General features: G+C 41.7%; 1 protein-coding gene across 3 annotated transcripts in view; it reads left to right on the forward strand.

Moving 5' to 3' along the window:
- The window catches only part of SRGAP1 (SLIT-ROBO Rho GTPase activating protein 1), a 162,636-nt gene that overhangs the window by 72,583 nt on the left and 77,364 nt on the right, over window positions 1–12,689 (forward strand). For all 3 annotated transcript variants that reach the window (XM_076332133.1, XM_076332140.1, XM_076332147.1), the window contains exons 2-3: window positions 4,202–4,397; window positions 7,777–7,939. In XM_076332133.1, the coding sequence (XP_076188248.1) occupies window positions 4,202–4,397; window positions 7,777–7,939 (359 nt within the window). The remainder of the gene's footprint in view (window positions 1–4,201; window positions 4,398–7,776; window positions 7,940–12,689) is intronic.

A 12,689-nucleotide genomic window follows, 5' to 3' on the forward strand; every position in this document is an offset into this window, starting at 1 on the left:
GCTTGCAGCAGATGTGTAACAGCACCACGAAGCATTCATTAGAGTTGCTTTGGTCAAGAGTTGGTAATGAGGGTTCACGGTGGTCTGGAAAGTCTCTGAGGGCTGACAGGACTAGGCACAGCCTAGTGCGACGTGACAGGAGCACTGCAGTGTCGCAAGGCAGGGATGCAGACATTGCAGTGGGGAGCACTGTGGCGGGGTGGCAGTCTGCATGCAAAGTGTTGGTCTGGCAATGGGTTAATTTGGTTAATACTGAGTATTTATGAGGTGTCCAGCTTCTGAGGTCAGGAGGGGGTTTCCTGTGGCTTTCTGGGATGTTTGATGGAGCCTGGTGCTTTGGTGTGTGTGGAAGCAAAGGTGACAAGTTTTGTTCCTTGCTGGTGTGTGGCCAGCGTCATCGTTGTGTGTCACATCGCAGTATATCTCACCATGAGTGCCTTCAGGTGGGGCACTGGCCTATAACTGGTTACACATATCTTCTCCAGGGTAATATGGTGTATTACTGCAGTGCTATATAAGTCATTATTTGTAATACTGTACTGTGTGCAACGAGGTAACCTTGAGTTTATTTCTGATTATGATTTGGGTGATGTCAGTAGTTCAGCTTCATCCACTCTGTACTTAACTCTCAAAACAGCTATAATCTTGTCTCCTTTTGTTTTTCATAGTGCACTGATTTAACCTCTTGTCAGAAGAAAATAAAGATTTATTGGAAGGTTAGAGTTGTATCTTGAAGGCTGCCACAAACAAACCTAATTTTATACTTAATACAGTAATTCTAGAGGATGGTGTCAATGAGGGCATAATTGAAATAATTTTTAACATGAAAATCTTTACAAATAAAACTTTACTCAGAGGTTATTGATTTAATTATGGTCACATTAGCTGCTTCCTTGCTTTGGTCGTGTGTGCAAATCTTGGACAAGGGTGGGGTTTTTTTTTCCACTTGATGTGAATTCAGTCTGTTCAAGCTGCAGTGTAAATGGATGGGATTCCTTTTGAACCAGCCCTTGGCCAGAAAACCAGTGAGTATGATTCAAAGCTGCTGTACAGAGGAGAAGGTGTTAATTCGTCCAGGGTTTAAACGTGCCTGTTCCTGGCACAAAATAGCCTGGCAATCATTTGACATCAGCCACCCCACAGAGCAGAATAGGACAATGTCATTGTCCATTACAGCTGGTATCAGTTTGACTTTGAATTTAAATGTGCCAGCAAAACAGAGTAAAGACAGACACCCTTCTGTTGCCTGCTGCACCTGTCTCCTTATCTATGGAGTTTGGGCTATACTAGTTTTTAACTTGGCACCTTCTTGGCGTATTGGGTATTTATTTCTTTGAATACAGTGCAACAATTTTCTGTGCTGCTCTTTGTAGCCCTAGGGAAATCACACATGTGGATTGGTTAAAGAAGATAGCATTGCCTTGGCGCATTTTTCCATAGCAGTAGGTAGTGGGTAGCGTGTATTAGTTAATAGTACTTGGACAGTTGTGATTTTGTGATGCACAGCCGCTCAGGCTGGCTGGCTGTTATGCCAATGTTTGTTGGGGGTTTTTTGTTAGCTTTTTTTTTTTTAAATCCACAGCTTTCTCTTATGAGAAAGTGAAAATCACAACATTTGCTGATCTGATTTCTTATTCATTGCCATCTCCTCAGCCTGCCAGTATGGCATTACACGTTATTAGTAAAAGAAGAACTAAAAAGTGCAGGAGCAGAAGGATGTGAAAGACTGGAAGGAGAACTGCTATGCTGAAGTCTCTTCTGGACAGACTCTGGTCAGCTGGCACGAGTGGGACGTGCATCTACCCTTTTTCTCCTCCAGCGGGAGGCCAGAGGATCAGCTTTTTGGAGCCAGCATGTTCTTTCTCCTTGCCGAGATTCAAATAGCCAGAAATTGTGGAACTTCCTTCATAAGACTGCAGTCCCCCTGTACCCCTAACTTACCTCCTTACTCAGAGTTTGGACACCTCCAGCAACCATCAGCTTTCAGAGATCATGCTCCAATTTTGTTTTCTAATATGCAAATTTGAAGGAAGCCACTACTGTCCACTGGAAATCCAGACAGCATCGGAAAGCTAATGCAATTTCTCGTATCGTATCTGTCGTACCTTGTTCATTGTTTCCTGTATCTATTCTTATATTCCTGTTTCTAAAATCTTTCTCTTTCCTGTTGCTATGGTAAAAGCCTGCCTAAAAAGGAAGAATTATAGCAGTGAGATCCACTGACCTACAAAATAATCAGAACAAAGTTGCTCTGTACAGAGCTCTGCTTTTAAAGTAACTGGTAGAAAATCTGTAGTGGGAAAGGGAGATGGCCCAAGTACAGCGACAATGTACATGGATTTGGATTTAGTCAAAACTCCATCTTATGGGCAAAATTGCTGCTTCTGATCAGTGAATCTGTAAAACTGGTTTCCTATACGCAGGAATTTTCCATGATTGCAACAGTAAAAGTAGTGGACACCCAAAAAAGCAGTCTTGGGTTTTTGTTTCTGTTAATAACCTTCCAGCTCCAATGTGATTTTCTCCTACATGTACATGAATGTCATTGATACAGTGTTGTATTACAGTGGCTCATCCTTGCTGGAGGCATGGTCCTTTTCCAACAAACTGATTTGAAATGAAATGAAAACCAAACCATGATTTTTTTGGTTCACCTCCCAGACTATAAAAATGGATGGTCTCATTAATGATTAACACAGCAGCTGTAGCTCAAAGGAGATCTGGAAGAAAACACTGCAGTGTCTCCCTCCTCCAGTAAATATATTGGCTTAACAGTTTTCTGTGCTTATCCTACCTTATTTCAGTATACACATTTGAATCCCAGCAGAGTGGATCTCTGCCTTCATACCTGGTTTAAGATCAGTAAGGATGCATTAGTTCCTAGTTGCATCAGATAATTTTTTGCAATGTTATTACTACTTACTGGTTTGCAGTTCCCTGTGATGTTAGCAGTGGTTTTTAGAATGCTTTTCTATTTTGAACCAGTGAGGCATCTAAGATTTCCAACATCTTCTTGCCCACAACATGGTTACATCATTAGGAATCAAGTAAAAGTTCGCAACAATTTTGCATTTACATGGACATTGCTTCTGGCATATTATTTTGCTATCGATAAGTCCTTGTTATAGCATTAAACTGTTTAAAAAATATATACATATATTATGGTCGCAAAATGTTTACTCCTGTGTTTACTCCACAATTTTGGATTACAGTGTGCCTGGGCAGCTGACAAAACTCTAATGAACCAGTCTCTCAAAAGAACCAAAGGGATGTTTTTAGACTAAGTGTTCCCAGAATATGATTAACTGCTTAGCACCCAAGAAATAAAAGTGCTAAAAAAAAAAACCAAACTAAAAGAAAAAGCCTACCACATAGCAATTGTGCGTATGGCAAACAGCATACGATACAGTGGTAAGAAATCTGGAGGCTTTTGCCTGTTACTCTAGACAATCACTGTGAGCATATTCTCTTATAAATTGACTGATTTTGTTTTATGTTAATAAATACACCTCAGTCTCTGGAACCTTGTGCAAATTTTCAAATAGCTAACTCTAAATATAGGTGCACTTTTTCCTCTATATTCACTGTAAAATATTGGTGAATGCATGTATAGTACACCAGTTCCCTGCCTGGCAGAGATGGGGCAGATGCGGAAGCTCATCTGTGCACAGTTATGGTGGATAATGCCTCCAGAGTTTATCACAAGGTTGTTTCCATGGTGTACGTGATGATACCAACCAGCATGGTCCACCTGGCAGTCAGCAGGCTGATCCCGGCCCAAAGGGTGCTTGTTTAGCCTGCAGTTTTTCAGGGCAGCAAAAGGAGCTGCTGCTCAAATGGTTACACAGCACCTCCTGCAAGGAGAACACTCCGAGCCAGATGTTGTGCTCATGCCAGGAAGAGGATGGGAGAGGAAGGGGGAGACAGGTCTTCTGCTCACGTGAGCCCAGCAGAGTCCTGAGCCCTTGCCATAGCTGTTTGTGAGACGGTGGGTGGGAGGATGCTGTGGCCTGAGGCGTAAGCGTGTGGTGGCAGAAGTGAGAGTTCCCACTGCTGTGTCCCACCACAGGACCTGAAATCCAGATCCAGCTGGTGTAGCTGCAGAGGCTGAAGTATGCTGGAGTGTTTGTAATTTTGGTTGACAACACTCAATTCTCATTTGCTTTCACTGACCTGAGTGGATATGTGCTTCTTTCATTAGAGATCCGAGCTCAACTCATCGAGCAGCAGAAATGCCTGGAGCAGCAGACTGAAATGAGAGTACAGCTTCTTCAGGATCTGCAGGATTTCTTCCGCAAGAAGTCGGAAATAGAGATGGAGTATTCCCGAAACTTGGAAAAATTGGCAGAGAGGTTCATGGCAAAAACAAGAAGTACAAAGGACCATCAGCAGTACAAGTAAGAGAGATTTCCTTCCCCCTCGTCCGCATGATAGCCATTGCTGGAGTGCTGTGCCGCTCTTTGCTTCTGCTGGTTTTGAGTACTACTAGGTTGAGCCCAGGTTCAAAGACATATTTAAAATTACCACCCCTATTTAGCAGCATAGCAGTTCTCATTGCAATTGAAGGTAGCCGGGTGCCTAAATACTGTTTTGTTGATTTGGCCCTCTGCAATTATTCATGTAAGCTTCTGACAAGTGGTTTCAGTTTCTTAAAAGGTAGGCTGCATACATATTATCCCTAACCTACCATACAGAATATAAACCACCCAAAATACAGCCAATACCTAGAAGAGATGGAGAGCCCCAAAAGGGCTTGAAAGCTCTGTGCTGATCTGTTGCAGTGAAGTTGATAGGATTTGAAAGTGTCTAAATAAAGGTCAATCAACATTACAAAAAAAAAAAAGACAGGAATTTTGACAAAAAAGGCATTAAGAAAGAAAACTATTTTGATTTGTTGTTGCATGTGAACTTGTGCTGCCTCTTGACCCCTCTTATTGCTGAAAATGAAGATGATGTGAATGTAATGCCTTGCTTAGAATTTAATGTATCATCTCTTTCATGGCATAGTAACTTGTGTGCAAAACAAAAGTGGTCGGGTAGTATCTGGCAAAACGTGTGTACAGTATGTTTTGTAAAGTGTTTCAAAGGCATTACCTGTTGGCATAGTCTCGTCTGGTTATTCTCCTGACTTGAGCTGATTAATGAATGCATTTGCCTGGCCCTGTTATGCTTAGGAGTATAAACCAGTATTTTGTGCCAGGTCCTGCACTTGGGTCACAACAACCCCATACAATACTACAGGCCTGGGGAAGAGTGGCTGGAAAGCTGCCTGGCGGAAAAGGACCTGGGGGTGCTGGTTGACAGCCGGCTGAACATGAGCCGGCAGTGTGCCCAGGCGGCCAAGAAGGCCAATCACATCCTGGCCTGTATCAGAACTAGTGTGGCCAGCAGGAGTAGGGAAGTGATCGTGCCCCTGTACTCGGCACTGGTAAGGCCGCACCTCGAATACTGTGTTCAGTTTTGGGCCCCTCACTACAAGAAGGACGTTGAGGTGCTGGAGCATGTTCAAAGAAGAGCAACGAAGCTGGTGAGGGGTCTAGAGCACAAGTCTTATGAGGAGCGGCTGAGGGAACTGGGGTTGTTTAGCCTGCAGAAAAGGAGGCTGAGGGGAGACCTTATCACTCTCTACAACTCCCTGAAAGGAGGTTGTAGCGAGGTGGGTGTCGGTCTCTTCTCCCAAGTAACAAGCGATAGGACGAGAGGAAACGACCTCAAGTTGTGCCAGGGGAGGTTTAGATTGGATATTAGGAAACATTTATTCAACGAAAGGGCTATGAAGCATTGGACCAGGCTGCCCAGGGAAGTGGTGGAGTCCCCATCCCTGGAGGTATTTAAAAGACATGTAGACGTGGTGCTCAGGGACATGGTTTAGTGGTGGACTTGGCAGTGTTAGGTTAACGGTCGGACTCGATGACCTTAAAGGTCCTTTCCAACCTAAATGATTCTATAATTCTATGATTCTATGATTTGTGTTTGTAAAACTGAAAAATAAGTACCTTTTTCCACTGTCCAGTCAGTGCTGTGCTAGAGATACATAGACAGAGCTTTTGTTTCAGGAGAAAAGTCTTTTCCAAACACATCTAGCAAAGGAAAGGTTAATCCAAATACAGCTTGCACAGTTCAAAGAGCAATAACATATATTTCTTAAAGTTCGGTTAAGTGACTCAATGATTCCCTGAAATAACCAACATGTGCATATGTCACCACTTCAGAGAGAGCCCTGGCTTCTGTTCATCTTGTGGCAAAATCTTTTTGCCTTGTGCACACAAACATCTTTCCTCGTTGTTAAACATGTGTTAAATCCAGACTGGCAGATCTGCATGGGGGTCATGACTGGAGTCCTGCCTTCGGCTTTGTTCTGCAATTCTCTGATTGCTTTGAGAGGAGGTTGCAGCAAAAGTCACTTTAACTGGTGGTCCCCCATGCTGTTCCCACCATTCCCCCCAGAACAGGCAGGAAGGTCTGTAGGACTGGCTTTGGGACATGCAGAAGCAGTGAGGACCAAGTAATATCAGCATGGCTCTTCAGGGGTGCTCATGTTGGCTGACCTGGCTCATAAAACCCTGAAGCTCCTTGCTGTGAGTAACACTGTTAAGATGTCCATCTCAAACAAAATGGGGAAGTTTCCTTTACTCACTTCTGATTCATAGCAAAGCAAAGCACTGATGATTAAGAAAAGGCTTTTGTCTGTTAATCATTTGTTGTTGCTTTGATTCTGGGAGTGAAAGCTGAAGGTAGACAATTAGGTGAGGAATTAAAGGGCATATTTCTAACAGTGAGAATAGTTAATTATTAGAACAATTCACCAAGAGTTGAAGGAGTTTCTCCCTCAATTCATCACCACCTCTGGCTGTTTTATCTTCACATGCTTGATCCTTTTGACTCTAGGAGAATCCCTGCACAAGAGAAAAAAAAAGAGCAGCAAGTTTCTATAGCTCTTAGTTGCAAGGCAAACGTGAAATTAAAATGTCAACAAAATCATAAGGCAAAATTTATAAATAGGTTTTTGTTGTCTGTGAAACAGTTGTTGAACTACACGTGTTTTTATTTTGCCTTGTGTAAAAGAAATGAGAAGTCATCTGGGATTTCACTTTTTGCAATATTAAAAACTTGGAGTGGGCCTACAGTGCAAAAAGTCTGTCAAGGAAATTCAGAACTGGACCACCACAGAAAAAGTCCAGCCCTGTTGTTTGTCTTGTAATTGAGCCATCTGGGACTGGCAGTAGCAGTATATTTATGAGTGCTGTGAATTTATGAATGCTGATCACAGAATATGTATGCTTGTGACATTTCCTCCTACTTTTATAGCAGTTATACAAACCCATTGCAGTGAAACAGCTACACCTGCAATTTTGCTCATGAAGGATTTGGGATGCGCTTGCAGTGCTTGTTTATTCCTAATGTCAAAAATTAATTACTGTTACTCTTTCAGCAGTGATCTTTATTGATTTTGAATATTTACATGTACTCCATCTGTAAGCAACTGTAAGCTTTGTGGCAAGATTTTTTTTATACTTTCAGGTGGCTTGCAGTGTTCTGAATTCTTACTCTTTTTCTATATTTTTGTATCTGTGCCTCATGGGGTTTGTAGAATGTGTCTTAAAAGAGTGATCTGAAGCTTGCCTAACCCGAGTTATTCCAAGAACAGATTGACTGACTGTTCAGAAGCAGCCGTTTTTACATAACAAGTTATGACTGTAAATGTCAGGGAGATGTTTGTGTTAATAATGTAACTTTTTCATTTCTATACATAATATCTGTGTATCTCCTCCTTAGGAAAGACCAGAACCTCTTGTCGCCAGTGAATTGCTGGTACTTACTCCTGAACCAAGTGAGAAGAGAAAGCAAAGACCATGCAACGCTGAGCGATATCTACCTGAACAACGTGATCATGCGGTTCATGCAGATAAGCGAAGACTCCACCAGAATGTTCAAGAAGGTAATGCCTCTCCTGCAGTCCTCCAGCCGGGCTTGTAAGATGCATGAGGGAGGCAAAAGTGTCCTAATAGGTAGCATTTGTGGAGAAGATTCAGCACACGTAGCATAAAATCTGTTTTAGCACACGTATAAATTCTTCATGACTGTTCTCGCGGAGCAAATCCTTAGTGCTGAAATGCCTAGGAACCTGCTGTATATGCTGGTGACCTTAAAAGCTGAATCGCAAATATCCAAAAGGCAGGGAAAAAAGCCTGTTCTCTCAAAAGCACGTTTGTCTACCCATGCGGAAAGGAAACAGTTTTCGCTTAGGACTCCCAAAATAGTAATGCTGTATTAATGAATTATTGGTAAAAACAGTATTTCATTGTAACTCTGTCATGAGAGAAATGGATTCAAGCCAAAATAAGGGTATGCCTTGGCATAAAGATGGTAGTGTATGCTACGATTCTCCTAAAAGTGTTTCCTTTCCTTCCCAATATTAAATATGAACATACACTTTTGATAACATAACTACTTCTATTAGATCATTTAAGCATTGTCTCTGTACATGTTTGTCCTTGTACGTGCCCATTATGTGTTTTCATAACACATACAATGTGTAAATCCCTCTTGTGCTAAGCAAGCACTCTAGGCAGCCTTAGTTTGTGATCTACGTAATGTGTTTGCAGTCATTGTTGTTACAATGTTCTGAAATAAAAATAGATTATAAATGCATATCTGTCAGTCACAGTGGGATGCTGGTAGGCAAGCGTCATACAAAAAAGAGTTCAAAAAGAATAAAGGTTAAAGGATGTGAAGTGTGTGACTAAATGGTGGCAAGGGTACCAGATTAATGTTTTTGAAATAGGGAACTGATTTCACGTATACCTGACCACAATCCTAGATAGGTAGCAGTGGGGTGGGGAGAAGAATCATTTAGGGAGCGCACAGGTTGTACTTGGAGGAAAAAAAGTAAAAACATTAATCAAATTTATTGGTGTGTATTAAAACCTGTAACAGTAATAGAGTTGAAATTTATAGTTTCTCAATCAGTAATGGTCTGTTCATGTAATATGTCTGATGCATAAAACTGTAGTTCACAAACCACTAAACTTACTAATATGGAAGATTATTATAGAAGTTGAAAAGATAATGGGAAAAGCAATTTGAGCGTGCTGCAGTACTGTCTATGTGGAGATGTCTCAGACTTGCTTGGACCAGTAGAAATTTTTCGGTATTGAATCTGGAATAGTTTTTCAGTTGTTTATGTCATATCTCAGAAATCTCTTCTTCACTAGGTGTACGTTATTAGACTAGCCTGTTGGCTTTCAGCATAGTTCAGTTCTTTAGCACTGGAAATCTTGCTTTTCCTTCCCTTCTGTCCAGATGGACTGTACAAAACTATCTAGATAAAGTTTTCCGTGGAGAAGTGTGTGTCCTTCTTTATTCGCTCATAACTTATTAATGAAGATTGCTGCAGCTTACCTCTCGGAAGGAGGAAAATATGTGGACATTTTCAGTGCATTAACAGGAGGCATATTGTCATATCTTCCTGACAGACTCGTCTCTTTCCTCCATGCTGTGTCCAGGAACATGCAACATTTCTCTTTCTAGCATGGCTTCTTGAAGAAGAGCAAGCAGCTGCTCTTGCTTTTTTATTCCTAGCTTGGATCTTCTACAGGGGAAAGAAAAGAAAGGAAATTGAGGGAGTCCTGCTGTGCATAACCTGGAGCTCACCTTCGTGGAGCCCATATCTTCAACAGCCCTATCCTACCTTTCAGCAGGGTTTGCCAGCTGACACTCAGCACGATAGTGTCACATCAAACAGCTGTTAGCTGCGGTGGAGCACAGGCAGAATGAGCTCACCAAAGGCTGTGTGAAGGGATCTGAGCCAGCCCCGGTAATGTGAGGGGAAGGGTGGCAGGAAGACAAGCGGCACTTCAGCATGGTGTAAGCGAGCTTCGCGAGCACATGGCCTGAATGTGGCAGTGGTTGTTCACCAGTATTAATTTTGAGCACTTATTTTTAGGACTTCAGTCTGTCAGGAATCAATACTTGTTGGAGAAGGTTGGTATTTCCACTGAGTCCCAGTGTGCACAGTTCTTGCTGTGGTGCTTGCAGCAGAGTACTGATGATTTATTTGCTGTTAGTTCCCAGCTGCAGAACTGATTATACCTGGAATGATGATGAAGCTCCAGTTTCTCTTCTGTGAAAAGGGAAGGCAGCTATAAAATGAGTTGAACAACATTGGACAGAGAGAAAAACAAGACCTGTGCAGGAGGTGAAGCTGTTAGCAAATTGTCTTGCTTTATTGATGAAGAACATAAGCTGTCTACATCTATGTTTAGTCCAAATGGGCAGCTGCAACCATAATGGTCTCTAAAGGACCCTTCCAACCCAAACCATTCTATGATTCTGTGATAATTTCTGTCAGATGTGAATGAGCAGTCTAACTTAAGGTCGTCACAGACTGTCTCAGAAATGCTTAATGGACATCCACCAGGCAACAGAAAGAAATTAGGTGCAGAACATGTGTCCTGTACTACAGTCCCCCCTTGCAGGCAGAGGTCACAGGAGCAAAGAGAAGGTGCACTTAGAATGAGAAAGGTGACATCCAACACTCTCCTCCATCAAACTGTATTCTCCCTAAAGAAAATGGTGTAGAATTTGTTGGAACATCAAATAGAATATTTAACCAATTTCTGTCACTTTCTGTAGGTTACTTTTGAAAAAGACTGGATTTGGAATAAAGTTCTGTCAGAGAAAAGTATAAGCAATCTCAGTGGGTGTCATCCCTATGAAAGCGTATGGGATTTGTTCACTGTTCACAGATTTCAGATTAAAGTAGAAACAAACCATATCCTGCAGATACTTCTACACTGGAGTCTGATCATACTGTTCTGTGAAATATGTACTCTCTCTCTTATAAGTAATAAATGTAAATAATAAGAAGAGTAGTAATATGAAGATTTCAAAAATAAAGACTGACAAGTGCATGCTTAATATCTTACTGCAGTCCATGGTCAAGAGCAGGAAATACACCCGTCTAACGTATCTGTACTCCATTGGCTCTCACAGCGTTGCACATAGGAGCACTTAATGTCTTTCTAAGTAATTTCCAAATACCAACTAATCAAGCTTCTCTATATTCAGTAATTAGATCATTTAATTATATATCTACCAGTTTATTAACCTAATAGTGTTATGCATCACAATTATCATCTTGTTTTAGTTCTCCCTCGGTCTTGCAGCAGCAGCTGCTGCATCTTTGGAGGTGTTTTAGCTACACTTCCAAGTCTGGAAAGTAACTACACCAAGTCTGTGATCAGAGTAGATCTCCATTGTTCTGCTCTGAACCCCCAAGCTGCCTGTTGCGGAAAGGGAAGTGGCCTCAGAGTGGATTGCCCCATTGCTCACAAGCAAGATACGGGGAAACAACAGCAAAGTCACTCTGAGCTTCTTGGCTCTTTCTGCTCCCTCTTTTTTTGCCCCCTCTCTCCTCCCAGGAGGATGAGGCTGCCCATTCTGCTTCTTAATGGTACCCCTTACTGGCTTTTTCCACCTCACTGGTGGGCACGTAGGTCCTCAAATGAAACTTTTCCATGAAGTGAGCCCACCATTTTCTAGAGGGATACTGTTTGTATGCTATCCTAAGATTGGCTTCAGCTTGAATGGTAGTAATGAAAAGATCAAACAATTTCCTCATTTCCTGGCCATGCTTACCAGTAGAGTATTGTTTTGTTCCCTCTCCTGCTGATGTCTCCTGTGTGGGATACAGCACAAAGTCGTGAGTCTGTAGCAACCCCTTTCTCTAGTCCTTCTGTAAAAAGTGTGTGCAGTACACAGTGTTGGTCTATATGAAATGTAGTGATGAGGGATGTCTGTGCCCCTTGGTCTTCGTACCTTGCCCTTGTCTCACTGTCTGTTCTTCTTCATTCTGGTTCTTCCTTTTGTGTGCATCTATACATCTATCTCAACATTGGGATTGCTTTGGTGAAATGATCCCTGTTGGTTCTATCTTACATTTTCTGATGGGGCAGGATATATCGTATTCAGGTACCTGATTGTACATGGCTTTCCTGTCTAGGCTGGCCCACGTAACATGTGGATATTAATTATTTTTGTTCTCCTGGGAGCTCTTTGTCATTCTTTTTTCCAGGGTTCAGGAACCAGCATCTGTTTATATGTACTAAACGCAGGACAAAGATGGGATCTAGTTCAGAGATTTTGTGACGTTTATCTGATGATATTATGTCAGGCCTCATACTTCCAGATAGGCACTTAAGCTCTTCTTCTTTTTAGTTGCTAGCATATACAAGCAGTACAGATTGCTGTTCATGCCTGGCCTTCATGCTGCACATAAAATTACAAACATAAAGTAGCAGAGTTCAAACCTTGCATGCTTGCGTGTTTCTTCAGGCAGATGGGGTGGATGGCCTCATGGGGACAATTAAAGAATAAAATAATAAGGAAAAATGTCAAGCAGAAGGCAAAAGTATTACGTAGAACATTTCATGCAGTGATTCTGATTACCCCAGCATTAATAATCAACTAATACCCACAAAATCTTTAAGCAGATTTGTATATTTATAATTTATAAACATGTATTTTCCTTGGACAGAAACCATAACGAGCCAAGATGAACATATCTTCCAGTGTTTACAGTAAAAGATGCTGGAGAAGCCAAGCACAATAAATATTTTAGTTCCATAATCTGGCTATTAACGAGGAATATGACTACCTGCCAAATCTATTTGATGTTATAAAGATTG

Source organism: Aptenodytes patagonicus, chromosome 1 (assembly GCF_965638725.1).
Source record: "Aptenodytes patagonicus chromosome 1, bAptPat1.pri.cur, whole genome shotgun sequence".
Lineage (NCBI taxonomy): Eukaryota > Metazoa > Chordata > Aves > Sphenisciformes > Spheniscidae > Aptenodytes > Aptenodytes patagonicus.